This window comes from Hippichthys cyanospilos, chromosome 7, assembly GCF_059441005.1.
Source record: "Hippichthys cyanospilos isolate Australia breed blue-spotted pipefish chromosome 7, RoL_Hcya_1.0, whole genome shotgun sequence".
NCBI classification, from domain to species: Eukaryota; Metazoa; Chordata; class Actinopteri; order Syngnathiformes; family Syngnathidae; genus Hippichthys; species Hippichthys cyanospilos.
The window spans coordinates 19,400,588-19,415,662 of NC_142375.1; the positions used below are offsets into that span (position 1 = coordinate 19,400,588).

The 15,075-nt window shown below is 42.2% G+C and overlaps 1 protein-coding gene and 1 long non-coding RNA gene across 4 annotated transcripts in view; one reads left to right on the forward strand and one right to left on the reverse strand.

Moving 5' to 3' along the window:
• Positions 1-392: 392 nt before the first annotated feature.
• The window catches only part of LOC148421465 (caskin-1-like), a 40,995-nt gene continuing 26,312 nt past the window's right edge, over positions 393-15,075 (reverse strand). For both annotated transcript variants that reach the window (XM_088419493.1, XM_088419492.1), the window contains 9 exons: positions 13,954-14,035; positions 12,359-12,426; positions 8,471-8,578; positions 7,855-7,956; positions 7,562-7,700; positions 5,761-6,560; positions 4,479-5,088; positions 3,832-4,354; positions 393-2,957 (listed from right to left, as the gene is read on the reverse strand). In XM_088419493.1, coding sequence (XP_088275619.1) covers positions 2,873-2,957; positions 3,832-4,354; positions 4,479-5,088; positions 5,761-6,560; positions 7,562-7,700; positions 7,855-7,956; positions 8,471-8,578; positions 12,359-12,426; positions 13,954-14,035 — 2,517 coding nt within the window. In that variant the 3' untranslated portion in view covers positions 393-2,872. The remainder of the gene's footprint in view (positions 2,958-3,831; positions 4,355-4,478; positions 5,089-5,760; positions 6,561-7,561; positions 7,701-7,854; positions 7,957-8,470; positions 8,579-12,358; positions 12,427-13,953; positions 14,036-15,075) is intronic.
• On the forward strand, positions 8,472-13,153 carry LOC148421466 (uncharacterized). 2 transcript variants are annotated; one of them, XR_015866150.1, is made up of 5 exons: positions 8,472-8,644; positions 8,736-8,838; positions 10,656-10,746; positions 12,249-12,439; positions 12,962-13,153. It is a non-coding gene; the product is annotated as an uncharacterized LOC148421466 (long non-coding RNA). The 2 variants fall into 2 exon arrangements; XR_015866149.1 differs by having other exon boundaries at positions 8,472-8,625; positions 8,696-8,838.

Genomic DNA, 15,075 nt, shown 5'->3' on the forward strand with positions numbered 1-15,075 from the left:
TCGATCATGTTAATGATTTATCAAGGTGAGAAACATTGTATTGAACCCCATAGTTAACCAGTGATTAAACTTTGTTCATGTGCTGTTGTTACTTTTTTTCCTATACTAATATTCCAATTGCGACTTAACATAGCCTCCAATATTTTTTGAGAGCTTTACATTATTTTTACGAACATAAGTTATGAATTATATCAGATACGTTATTATATTAATAAAGGCAAATGAACCATGAATCTCAATGGACGAGTGTTTTTAGCTGGTTCAATTCGAGTTGTTAACTTTATGCTTTTTCTCACCTGTGCTTATACTCTTTCGTGTACAATGAAACGGATGCTCATCCGAATGGACAATAAAAACTGCTGAAGCAATTGAATTAGAGCCCAAAAAGTGCACAAGTTTAATCCTTACATTTATTCTGTTCACATCTGTACAGGAATGCATCATCACAGCAGAAAACATAACCTTTAGAGCCAACAACAGCCTTCACAACACATTCAGCCATAAAGGTACAGACTTCATCACCTCGCGGATCCATTATCAATATTGTAATTCGCATATATGAGTCTCTCAAATATAATTTTGAATCTTTTTCCAAAGGGCATAAAAATACGAGTGGGCTCTTTATTGGGATGGTCTTCACCAGTGGAAATTGGGGGGAGGGTTGGGGGGGGGGTGCTGCAAAGGTGATTTATAACAGCTTAAAGTCGGGCTTGCAAAAAAATGCTTCTCAATGGTCATACAGAACAAACCTACAAGCATCTTCTATCATGGATACACTGGGAGACTCATGAGGGAATTATGGGGGCATCAAACAAAGACAGGAGGCAAACAACAATAACCGAAAAAAGTATGAAAGAACACTACCAAGGCACAGAGATGCAGTCGACAAATAATTGACACACTGGGTCGAAGGTGGGGGCAGTTTTACTAACCGACAATAGAGGGAGCTCTAAGCTCAAACACCCAGATACTGTGCCTAGCGTTAACTATACTGGATGTACCATGTAAAAGCATTGAAATGTAGGATCATCTTTTAAAAACACTTCACTGCAGCGGGACGAGAGGGATACACCATGTGTGCTTGTGTGTGTATTTGCATAATGTGTGTATGTCATTTCAGTTCCGAGCAAACACGCCATCAAAACAACCAGGAAGATTAAAATAGAATGCGGATGTATGTCTGTGTTTTACAGAGGTGGGCGGGGAGTCATACGTGATGCGTACAAGTCAGAAGTAAGTCTCAAGTCTGAAGGGTAAAGTCTCAGACTGTAAATGGACATTGCCTGTTTTTATATGTCAGTTTTTCTTTTTTAAAATATAAATGTAGTCAGATATTGGGGTTGTGTCTTGGGGAGGTGGGGTGTGGCAAAAAACGATTACCGATGACCACAGAATGTTGGGGTTTTGATTTAGTCCGTGAAATGTCAGAAATTCAGCCAAAAAATGTGTAAATATATTAAAATTATTATTATAGTTATTCCTATACTTACTTGCTTACACATTATTGCACTTATTATTTTGATTCAGCACAATGATCAGTCTAGTTTTATGTTAGGGCTTTTTGTTGTTTTTTCCTAAAATCTGATCGACATACCAAAATATGACTTTTATGAAACGTTATCCCCCTACTTTCTAGACATTGCGTATTTTGTGTAGCGCACCAAAAATTGTGACGTATCGCTATGGTCTAGCCTGCTTTCTAGCTATTATAACGTCACTTCCAGTACCCCTAGCACTGGATAGAGTAAGCTTTCGCTAGGTTTGGAAATACTTGGTATGCGTAATCAAAACCTAGGTATTATTTGAAAAATGTTTGATAACTTCGAAGAAGTGGCATGTATGTCAAAACATTTTTTACAATGAAAGGATTGGACCTTTAACATTTTCCATTACTTTGCCCTTTGTTATTTGTTAATGAGAGAAAATTCTGCAAAAATGTGACTAATTTTTCTTTGAGGTGGAGGGGTGGTTGAAGATCATCTTTGCGTCATGCTGTAATGTTTTCATGTGTAAAAAATAATTAGATGAAAGAGCCAATACTGGTGCGCCGATTAATCGGTCCAGCCCATGTGTGCCCTCCACACACAAAAACAAATGGCCCACTGTCTTGTAAACAACGGCAAGTACAGGACTTGCAAGAATTACTTTGCACAATTCTGAGTCAAGTCGAGTTTTATAAATATCAACCAAGTCAAAGTTAAATTGAGTCTTTCCAAGGTTTTAGCCAAGCAAATTTAGTTTAAGCCTTAGTCAAGTCAAGTGACTCCAGTCCCCCACCTCTTGTGTTCAGGTGCTCCCGGGATTTCCTTGGCACACGCCTTCATAGGAGTAACTAGAGTGTCAATTATCGGAAGAAGGAAACTCGTTATAGGACGACACGCAATCGTAACTGGACAACAGCAACAACGACAACAACATGAACAGAGACAACTCCACACACACTCACGTAGGTCGGGAGCTTTGATGGCTCACCCTCCTTCATCCGCATGGAAGAAGAGAATCAGGAAAACTGCATCCTCGGGAGACAGGTGGTCTATTTTGCATGTTTTTTTTTTTTTTTAAACACTCAGCTGTCTGCTTCCTATCTGTCTCGTTTTCTCCTCCAAGGAGTCAGTCCCATGTGCTTTTATTTTCTTCTCGTCTGGAGGGATGAGATTGATTGTGCTTCTCAGTCAGTTCAGAGCATCACAGGCCATGTATTGTGTGTGTGTGTGTGTGTGTGTGTATGAAAGTGTGGTGGGCCTCCAAAGAGGTCTAAGTGAAGGACACCCTCTCATGTGCTAATGCACACTTTTTGCGGCCTCCGGAGCGATTTCTTTGCGCTATTCGGGGAAAGGCGACCAACGAAAGGGAGGGATTGAAGCACGGGAGATCAGTCGAGCATGGCGTCCAGTTGGTCGGCCAAGTCGTCAAACATGCTGCCGATGTCATCCAGGATGGACACGGTGGTCTTTTTGCTGGAAAAAAAAGAGTAGCGACTATTAGCATAAAAACAACTGTGGGATTTTTACTGGGTTTCTGCAGGTATCAACAAATCTGATTTAATGCTTTTGAATGCAGTGTGAAGGAACTTTCTTTTCAAATTAAGAGGAAATTAATTGGAACATGACACCCCATTGTAAAATTTTGTTCCAGTGTTTCCTTTGCAAATTATTGTATGCCTTTTTATTGTTGTTTCATAAGGCTACAAGTTAGTAACAAAATTTTCCGGTGGATAAACTAGAAATGAAACTCAATCAGCAAAAGAAAGTCAGCAAAAAAATTTGACTGCACAGTGTCGTCAACCACTTTTTTATACCATTCTCCGAGCCTCCAATATAAGTAGGAAGCAGGATTGTAATGTTTTATTCTTTCGGTATTGATATGGAGAAACAGTGTTCTTCGGTGTTGGTGGAAAAAAAGTTATCACGCATCCCTAGTTTTAATATTTTGTTCCAGTCTGGCAAACATTTGTCATCTTTGTGACCTTGAACTAATTGACAAGATCACAAGAGCTGCGATCTTAGAGGCGTATTTGACTGAAACAGAAAATTCAAACAGTCCTTGAATCGTGAGCCAAGAACCAGATGCGGCCCTCGATCCACGTGTTGCAGACCCCGATTGAATATTTCACCCTCCTTAAATGAACTGCAATTTTCATCAGCTTCAGTAACTCTTGATGAATTTAGAGGCCGGAGGCGCTAATTAAAGCTGTGCCCATTTCAGAACACTTGTAACAACACGCCGCCCTACTTGTTCAATTCAATCCAACAAATACTGACATGAAATAATTTTTCATCGAGTTTCTGTCGCCCCAGATGAACCCTCACGATCCTGCCGGTAAACACGTACTCGTTTTGTGCATCGTCCTCTTGTATTTTGTGTTCGACGGCCTGTAAAGCTGCAGCCAAAGAGGCGCTGGTCTCTTCCAGACGATGCTGCACCCCCTCCTCTTCCTCCCCTTCCCTCTGTGCCGAAATCCTCTCCTCCTCTTCCTCTTTGTGCTTCTTCTGCTCCCTCTCCCTCCTCCTCTCCTCCTCCTCCTGCACCCCCAGCAGGTCGATGGAGAGGCCGGCGATGGAGGAGCGCGGCGGCTTGACGGGATGGGGAGACGGCGTGGAGGGGCTCTGGGCGGGCGACGGAGATGTAAGGGGGAGTCCCGGCGAGAGGGACGGGCCGGAAGGCGTGTCGGGAGCGGGAAGAGGTGCGGCCGAGTGCGGCGGAGAGGGTTTGGGGGTCGGGATGGGGGTGGCGGCCGCAGGGCTAGTGGCGGCGGGACTCATGGCGGTCGGGGCTACCGCAGCTTTGCCTGGTTTGGGTGCGGTTGGAGGGCCCCGAGGTTTGGGCGACACAGGAGGGGGAACGCGCTTCGTCTCTGTCGTAGGAAATAATGAATACAGTTCCAGTCAAAAGTTTAGAAACACCTTAACTGCAGTGAATAAACGAAGCCGGTTTACCAAATGCCGTAAGATCAAAATCGTCACAATGAAGTGTCTTACCAGGACTCTGTGCCGTGTCGGCGCTATCCGGACCAGGAATGGGGACCCGCCGAGTTGGGGTGGGAGGGTCAGCTTGCGTCTTTTTCAGTGCGGCAGATGAAGGTTTGGGTGAGACCGGCGGCTTTAGGGACTTCCTGGCCTCCATCCACTCACAGCTCTCCCTAGTATTTTCCATTCTATCAGACGCCTCTGATACGGGCCTCCGCCTCAGCACCACGCCGCCGTTTTGCTGCCGGCAACTATCGCCCGGACTTTTGGAAGAGTCTGATTGTTTATTGCTTATTTTGGCGACGCCTTCCGGTTGCTCGGCCACACGCTGCCTTCTTCGTAAAGTGTCGGAGCCGGTTGTCATGGTGACGACCGTAGGGGTCACGGGCGCTTCGGGTTCCGTCGGAGGAACACGAGGTTTCCTTCGAAGTGTCGCGGAGCCGTCCGAGATCTCGGCGGTAGAGGAGACGACGGTGGAGCGGGGTCGCGGCTCCGGACGTTGCGGCGGGGCTTCCTCGTTGCTCTCCGGTCCACTGATGGTCCTGCGTCGATTCAGGACGTCATCATCTTCTGATCCGAGACCGCCTGAGCGGGCCTGGCGACGGAGTGTCGGTGGGCTGACCTAGAAAGGATGTGACTGTTAAGAGATTTCATTAGACTGGCGATTCCCAAACGGTGTGCTGCGACACTTTAGGGAGGGCATCCATTGCAGAAATTTGGCCTCTTCACTTAAAGAGTCCTCAATTGAGTTCATCACATTTTCTAATTCCACACTCAATTCTCCTTAAAATTATTTATAATCCACGAAGGAACACATTATCAATGATGCCCATCATCCATTAATTCCTTATTTTCATACATTTTTACTACAATTTTAACCTGTTGGCTGCTGCGAAATGAAAATAGAGAACCTGAGGATGCTATTTGGGAGAGTTTGGGAAAATGTCTAGGCCCTTTGCCAGAGCAGATCACAGTGTTAGAATAACTCAGATTTCACTCTAAATACATTTGTGCTTAAACTTATGTTCCTTTAGATTTTTTTTCCATGTTAAATACTATGTGCATTAGCTCAGTAAAGGTAGGGAAATCCTGAATTTGGAGATTTGTCGAGTCAATGATTTTCAAAGAATTTGGGTGATTGTGTAGTTTGGCAATGTGGGGAAGCACGGAAGCAAAATAGACTATTTTTCTTCCTCTTGATCCATTTCTACCAAACACTGAAGCAAACTGTAATTGTTGATGGAAACCTGGTTATGGGTGACAAAAACAGTATCTGCACCGAACAAACAAACACCTGCAGGTAGTTGGTGCTGCTTCCCAGATTTCTGGGCAAGGTTTTGGCTCCGCTCACGATGGAAGTCTCGAGCATGGCGGCGAGGCTGCGCACGCTCCCAGAACCCCCCTCTGATCTCTCCAGGCCCGCCGACTCCTGAGCTCTTAAAGCCGAGCCCAGGCTGCCGCAGTCGCTGGCTCGCCTTTCTCGAAAAGTTGGCAGGCCCAGGAGCCCCTCTTCTTGTCCTTCTCCCTCCCCGTCGGCCCCTGTGATGGAAGAGCAGGATCGCTTCGGAGGCGTCGGGGGCCGGCCTTTCCGGCGGGGTCGGAGCGTGACCGACGACTGGCTGCGGTTCACCGTGACGTCGTTGGGCACGGCGGGGCTGCGCGCCGAGCTGCTGCGGCACACGGTGGCGTAGCGCGAGTCTGTTTCCGAGCCAATCAGACTGTGAGCCCTCCGTCGCTCTTCCTCCTCGCTTGGTAGCCGGAGCGTCGGCACGGGCGGTTCCGCCTGCTGGGTTGAAGGCCGTGGGCGAGCTCTAGGGGAGGCCTTTTGGTTGAGAGCGTGCGTTGGGGTTTGTGGCGGAGTTGGCGTCGGCGTGCGTGAGGAATTTTGCGAATGGGAGACGCTCGGGCGCGGTTTCGCCATTGGGCTTGGACCACCCTCTCGTTGTTTCCTCGCCTCCGTGCGAGGCTCCGAGATGCTACTGCTGCCTGGGCTTGATGGAGGCGTGGAGGGACTCAGTTGAGCCTCCGGACCGGCGCCACCTTTCTGTAAATCCTTGAGTCTCCTCACTCCTAACATCAGCTTCTTTTGGTGGCCTGAGTGAAGACAAGTAGAAGGAGCGTATTTCAAGAAAACTGACATATTTTCAACACCGCCAACTGGCACTGTAATGCTGAGGTTGAGAGATTTGCGGTTGAAAGACCATAAGTTCGATTTCCACAACTGGCATAGTGAAGTTAGGGACGGGACGAGATTATGTGCAACGCGAGGTCAGAATGCCACAAGTCTTATCCCTGCACAGTATGAGATTTTTTTTTTTTCATTTTGCTCTTTTTTTGGGCAATGGAATACACATGAGACACATGCTTGCATAACTATATTGTGCACAGCAAAAAGTCCATTTTAAATGAGTACAAAAAGGATTATATTAAAAAATATATATTCACATTTTTTGTCAAAAAAGGACAAGTATTTTGCGTCGCTAAAAATTCTCAAAACTTATTTCAAGACATAAAATCTAGAATTTTCTTATTATAATCTCTTTGCTCAAAATATTATTATTATTATTATTATTATATATTTTTTCTCATAAAATTAGTCATTAAGAACGGACTTCAACATAAACGTTGGTTTAAGCATTTACAACTATGTTTTCCTCAATTAACTTAAACTACGTATTAGAATTATGTTTAATTAAATCCACTGTACTGTATGTTATTCATTATTTTAATTAATAAAGTCATTAGAAAATGTTTTCAAGTTGTAAAATTATAACATTGCATGGGTATAGTTAAAAAAAATTGAATTTAAGATTAATTTAACCCTCGTGGGGTATTTTGTTCAATCCTTTGATCCTTACCTCCAAAGTATTTCACTTCAAAGCAATAGCATTGAAAAAAGACACAAGGGAGCTGAAATTTCACCCAGCACCCAAACACTGAGTAATCAAAATAGACGGGAATGTCCCTTGGCTAAAATACTTTAAGAATGATGTGGAGGAAAAAGTCCCAAAAGTAATCAAAATTCTGCACAAGGGTTGAGAAAAAAACAAAGGTCTTGTAAAAAAAAAATCCTCAATGATTCAGTGGCACCCTACCAAGTTTGGAAATCCCGATCTCCTGAAGATCCTCCAGGCTGATGTCAGAGATGAAGTCGATATTTTCATAACCGTTCTGCACCAGGACCTGGTAGTACTGACTAAGACTCAAGTGAGAAAGGAAATCTGCCAAATTGGCCTACAAACACACACGGACACAGTGAGATAAAAAAGAATCCTTTTAACCTCCCAATATTTCATAACAGACTGAAAAAGCAGTGTGTGAATCAGCTTCTGAAACGCCGCATATCCTTGTTCACTTGCAATTTTTGTAGTACACGTGAGGCACTTACGGGCTTCTGGTCAGGCAGCCAATCCCCCGAGGGAAGCTTGCTGATCTCTGACATTAACTTCTTCCGATGCCCAGGCTTCATGACCCCGATCGCCGTCATGTCCTTCGACGCAAACAAATAGATCAGAAACGTACCTCCACATCGCAAGTTGAAATCATTTATTTTTGCATGCTGTGGAGATTTTATGATCATAGGATGCGTTTAGCTAGAGGAAAGTTGTGTCTTGATAATCTGTAGTGATTGACCCCCCTGCCCTTAAGGGGTTTACATCATCCCACCGCGTCAGCTTTTGTATGCGTGCACCGTCACATTCAGTACATAGACACACAGTGGCACACTCAAGGACAACTACACAACCAGCTCAAGCCGGACTACAGGGCATTGCGAAAATGCAGATATGTAATGTAGCGGACAGAATACGAGAAACGACTTATTGAAGCTGAGGACTCAAACCAGTGGGGAGGAAGTGTGGGAGTCAGGTGATTGAGACATGAGGGTCATGATGACATCATCTGGTTCAGAGGGGGAGGGAGGAGGACATTGTGAGTGCTGCTGGGCGGAGCTTTGACAAACAAACGGGGCGTGGCATGAGGGTGTCATGGGGTCTTGACCTTACCTCGGGGGTCATGTGGCTAACCGTCTCTAGATCATATCCTGCCGTGAGGAAGTGGGTGGTGTAGAACTGCAGCTGAAACTCACCCAGCCACGCCACTACCGCCTGCTTCTAGAACACAGAACACAGCGCCTACTTCAAGAGCACACAAAACTGCTGTATGCATCTAGAACTAAGGTACTGCTGTCCGTTTCTTAAACACAACTTTTGCCTATTGTCTACCTCTAGAACATACTACAACAGACAAGATATCGCCAACTGATTTCAGAACAGAACTACTAAACTACCAGCTTTTCAGCAGAGGATACTGCGTGAACCACATTTCACTCCTTGCTTCTAGAGCAAAGTACCCTTGTGGTGCATCTAAATGGGTAAGAACCCCATATACATTCCTGCTTCTAGAACGCACCAGATTTATGCCAGATTAAAGAAGTTGTACTTAGTAGGACTTCAGCATGTCCCCAAAAATAAAAGAATGCAACATGCTACTGCCGACTTCTAAAACACAAAACACTGGTCTAGAGTTTACATCTAGAACAGACACAACAAGACATGCCAATCTCGCTTCTATAGCAGAGAACACAGCTGCATGAGACGTGTATTGAATAAACCACATTGCCTTGTTTTGCATCTAAAATGGACAGAACAAATGACACCTTTTTGATTCTAGAACATGAAAAACTGGTGCCAAATTCAAAAGCTGCAACAAATTTTTGTGTTCTTTTCTAGAACTCAAAAATCTACTGCTTGTTTCTAGAATGCGGGATATAACATGCTACTGCTGACTTTTAGAACTTAAGACTCTCAGATAGGACTGGTCTAGAGCATACACTACATCTAGAACAGGGGTCTAGAGCATACACTACATCTAGAACAGGGACAACAAGACTGCAGCAGGACGCTGCTGAAGGAGACGTATTAAATAAACCACATTCCACTGCCAGCTAGTAGAGCACAGAACTTGTGTGTATTTAAAATCGAAAGAACAAGTTACACCACACGACTTACTGGTGTCAGAATCAAAAGCTACTGCACAGATAAAAAGCTACAACTATCTTTTCTGTCACTCTTCTAGAGCACAAAACCCTGGTTGTGCATTCTGAAATGGACAGAGCAAGTCATACATTACTGGTTCTAGAACACAACAAACTGATGTCTGATTCAAGAGCTTCTACAAAAATAGAAAATACCACTATCTTTTCCAGAACATAGAATTCTAAGGATTGCATCTAGAATGCGGAATATAACACGCCACTGCCAACTTCTACAGCACATAGCACAACTGTATGTAACTAGAAGAGTCAACAACATATCACTAATTCTTTACTTAAACATTTTACTCTCACTTCTAGAGAAGAGTATATCTGTAGTCAGATATTACTGCCAGATTTGCCAGATTTTAGATCAGGTCATTGCTATGCAGTATGTCCTCAAAAATAAAATATACTTCTGTTTTTTCTAGAACGCATAATTCTACTGCATGCTTCAAAAATGCGGAAACATGCTATTGCTGACTTCTAGAGCAAATAACGACTGTATGTGTCTAGAACAGAGACAATAAGTTATCACTACCTGATTCTAGAAGGAATCACGTTACATTTGCTTCTAGAGCAGAGTACACTGCTGTATGCAGATAGTGCAACAAAACCACATTCTACTACCTGCTTCTAGGACACAGAAATCTTGTTGCGCAACTCAAATGAAAAGCACAAAATATAACTTTCTGGTTCTAGATATACCGTACTGGAGCCAGACTCCAGAGCAAGTGACTGCTATGTAGTTAATCTATGAAATGATACAATATTCTACACAACATTCTTCTACTGTCTGCATCTAGAATGCTGAACAAAACATGTTCTTGTCGGTTTCTAGAGCATAATGGCTGCCATATGCAACAGAGAAAGAAGTCTTGCTCAAGAACACGCCAGAGCCAGTATGTTGTTGTACTCACTGCTATTTGACATTTCCGTAGGCGTGGAGACAGACTACGACACCAGAAAAGGAGACAATACTTGAATACAGATCACAAAAGATATAGGAGGCAACCCCATCAAAGCACTAATCTTGAAATCTATAGGAGTCATTTAACAGCAGGGTGAAGGCGTATCGTCATCACACTGCGGCTAGCTGTGATGTAAAAAAAAATAAAAAACGCCCTGGTTAAGTGCTAAAAACACAATCTTTACAGTGCACAAGAAGAAGACAATTCTGAAGAATGATGATGGGAGGGAAAACAATGTGTTCGGAACTCTGCTGACCTGCTACTTGGATCTCCACAGGTAACAGAAAGAAAAAACAATTTCCAATTCTTCAGCACATGTGGGACAAAGTGAGTGCAATTTTAAAGCAGAGAACGTCCAAAGAAAAACAACAATATCAACGCCAGTTCACCCCAAATCACGCTGGCTGTCACCTTGTCTGTGAGGACACACAAAACACTCAAGATGAAACTCAAAGATGGAAGCGTGGCTCAATAAATGAACAAAGTCTCAATATTTGGGGCAGATATGTTTAGCAGATCCGCAAAAAAGATCTACATGTCTAGATTGCTCTCATTGCTAGTAATTGGGGTGAACTGACCCTTTAAATAGCTTTTGGCACACTTGCTTAATGCTGTCCGCGGCCGTGTCCGAGATAATTCCCTCATTTACCGCTCCCTATTTTATTCGGGAGTGTGATGTAAATGAACACATGAGCGAGCTGGCTCAGCAAAATGAAAAAAAAAAAATCCCTTTTCATTTTCACTGCATGCTAAATTACCATCAACTAGGCTCTCGAATGTATTGCCTTTGATGAAACTTACGCCATGCATCATGCTGCAATCGATTCCACAAATTATGCTACACGTGTTGTGATTGACTCGTTGATTAAGTCCGACACAGGAAATAAATCATGCAGGTGCGTTTTCCAGGCTTATGCTGTGCCCTCATTGGGGCATGGCTAAAGACTTGTTTTTTTCTCTCTCTCTTCCCTTACCCTTGGGTTGTCCTTTTTTCCTCTTCCAAGATCTTGGCCTTGTTGTCCTTTATACCTTGTTAGTCTATGTCTTTCTATGTTTCTTGAACGGCTCGAGCCAATTAAGTATATTTTGTTGCCCTTTTACTTGTGCAGTATAATGATAATAAGATGCATCTTGAAACACACAGTAAAATGTATATATATATATATATATATATATATATATATATATATATATATATATATATATATATATATATATATATATATATATATATAATTAGACAAAGAAATAAGCCTGTATTTAAGGGGCGTGGCCAATTGACATTAGGGGGTGCTGAATGGCTGCCTGGGAGCATCTGGGCGTGTGTTCTCATTTTGTTTTTAACTCTATTCCCCTCAATAAACATTTGCGATTTTCTCGACAGGAAGTGAGTTAGTAGCTAAGATTTGTAATTTTGAATTTGAAATGATAATTTTTGGTCATAGTTGTGACATTTATGGTTTAACGTTTCAATACGGACAAATATTTCAAACATTTTGAGGGCGTCTCAATGACTTAGATTTTCACTTAACTGATTACAGAAATGAAGAATGTCGTGTAAATGGATTGAGAAATACTTTTTAGTGCCGCAGAGAATGATGTCAGTGTCAGGTGAATAAACTACTCCAATGAGAATATTGTAGAAGCTTCTATGAAGACTAAACTGAGCTCAACCTCACACATTTCACAGAGCGGCTGGCAGCATGAGAGTGGAAGTGCTGGGAGAGAAGCCAGTAATAAACCGTCTGACTTTGACTCTGCCTGTTTCCATGGCAACAGGTGGAGGCTGAGACGTCATGAGCATTCTCAGGTGAAAGCGGGGCGACCACACCCACCCAATACCCTTCTGAACCAAGGAAATGCGAAAACAGCCACACGGAAAAACTTACTCTCCCATCGTCCTCTTCCGCCTTGCGCTCAAATGGCCGCTGTTCGTGTACAGTGGAAGTCGAAGAGCCTTTAAGATCAAGGTGAGAACAAACACAGAAAGGAGAACATATATTAAAGTCAAAGCAAGCATCCAAACATTATATACAGTAGATCCTCAAATAGTGTCCTCCACTCTCTCTATATATGAGATTAAAGAAATAAATTCCTAAACTCAAATAAAACAAGCCTCTTTTCATTAAGAAAAAATGGAGCTGAAATGACTTGTATTTGGATACCTGTGTTGCATTTTAATCCATATTACAAAAACTCAGGTACATCAGAATGTCATGTTTAAACTACCGAAGCTGTATAAGACATATTCTTGTAAAAAGAAATTTCCTCTAAAGAAACCACCATGCCCAAGGAAAAGCAACCAATCAGACCGAAAACGTGACTGAATTGTCAATCATTTTTCGTGTACTCATGGGCAACGGGACACCCATCCAGCCTTGACTTATTTCCTTGGGCTTTGGTAATCCCAAAGCCTTTGGCTTTGCTGAAACAATGGTAGAATATCCTCTATAAACTAATAAACTGCTTTTGCATCCATATTTTTGTAACAGCTCTGTACAGTTGAGGATTCTGAAGTGACGTGGACTCAGCAATCTCGTTGCTCAACAGGCAAGTTAAAGACATACCGAATTTTTTTGGACTATAAGCCGCGGGTTTTAACAATAGATATTTACACAAGATGATACAGGGAGTTTTTTTCAATTGTGGTTTTGAGTTGAAACTTTTTTTGTTCAAACTGCCTGGTTACAGCAACATCATGCCTTCAACGCAGACTGAACACGCCTGCATTTAGAAACTAAGGAACCAAAATATTTTCAACATAACACCGAATCACTCCGGCTGCTAGACTACTGTACCAACATAACAGTAGCATGCCTAATTGTGTTTACTGGTGGAGAGTGCCCCCTGATGGCAAGTGAAATAGCAGTTCAAAGTCAAAATCGAAATTTCTCTAGCGTCTTCTTCTATCTCCTTTTGTTTACCAGAAGATTGCCCTCTAGTGGCTAGTAAAAAAATGTGAACTGGACTTGACACACTGGACTACAAACCGCAGGGTTCTGAGCATGATATTACACTATACATAAATGCATTTATTACTTACCTTTTTATAATTAACCGTACATATTATTACATTTTAAAGAAGAAAACGTATTAGGGGGATAATCTTCAATAAAATATAATTTCTTTTGTAAAGCACTGTTTCTAATTTCTACCGCTGTCCCATGTTAATAAAGTATTTATTTTCGCATAGCGCCACTTGTAAATCTAGGCCTCAACTGCCGCTTTGAATCTGATGAGAACAGACAGACGGCCTTTAGAGAGATCAAACCATAACAAATGCAACCCACATCACAGCGTAATATTCTATTTCGGAACTTCTTGTTTTCGCGTGAAATGTTTTGATGCTTCCGAACGGTTGCGTTTAAGCACATCTGACCTTAGAGTTCCCTTTAGGAATCACTGTTTGTCAAAACCGACTTTGAACATTTACAATGGGGAACGCCGTGCTCGTGATGCGTTTGCGTGATGTTTTGGCTCTTACCTGCTGATTGCTCAATGGACTGCGACTGCTCCAAAAGATGCTCCTTGGCTTTTACCGACTGGGACAAGACTGTGGCCAGAAGCTAAAACAAAAAACAAGATACATAAACACTCCTGTTCAATATACACGCACGTAAGCAGAGGTACTCAAAATAAGTGCATCTGTGTCTTGGGCACAATAGTCAGTGATTACGTTTGCGACTTTGAATGTGTATGGCTTTAAAAGGTGGAAACTGGTCTTGGGAGTGACAAGGGTGTCCATGAATGAGATGAGATGTAAAACTAACCTGTTAGTAATTCTGCATGTCGCACATCAATTGTTACCATGTTTATGAGTTAGGGCTGGGACATAAATTGAATTTATTCAGATAATTAGCTAATTAGGATGAGTGGATTACAGGACGTGTTTACAATAGGTAGTAATTACTTAATTGTGGCATTTAGAGGCAGAGTCAACTTGTTTAGCCAATTTTAGCTGAAAAAAATGAAGTTAATCTATGACTCTTTTAGTTTCAGCCATTTTTAGACACTCATTTAGCTTCACACTTGAAAAAATTGAATAAATAAGCACTTGGGATTGCATGTCTGGACTCGAATCGAGTGAGATAATTTTCTGACTAAATTATTTGTCACATACAACTAATACTTTTAAGAAAATATTTTTTTCACTTGCTGTAAATTGAAAATGACATCACATGTGCTAAAATCACGGTTCAGCCTATGAATGTTACATGACCAGAAGGTGAGCCATGACTCAAACCTTGAGCACATTTTCAGTTGACAGCTAGTAGAAAAAAAAATATATAAATGTATTAAATGCTAAAGAAAAAATAATGTAGTTATCGAATTGATTATAAACAAATATGACCTTTTTACTGCTTAAACATGGCAAAATAAACAGGTAATCCCATGAAGCAAGTTATGCCCAAGCTATGAATGTTAAGTACAGTTTAAAACTTTGTAAATCAGTATCTATTATTTTGTCATATTTTCTTGAAATAAATCAAACATTTTAAAGGACAATATGTAAGATGTACACCGTTTTTCATTACGGACAGCAGGAGGTGCTGCATTTACCATTGTTCGTAGCTATAAAAAACATGGCCGCCTCTGGAGGAGTACC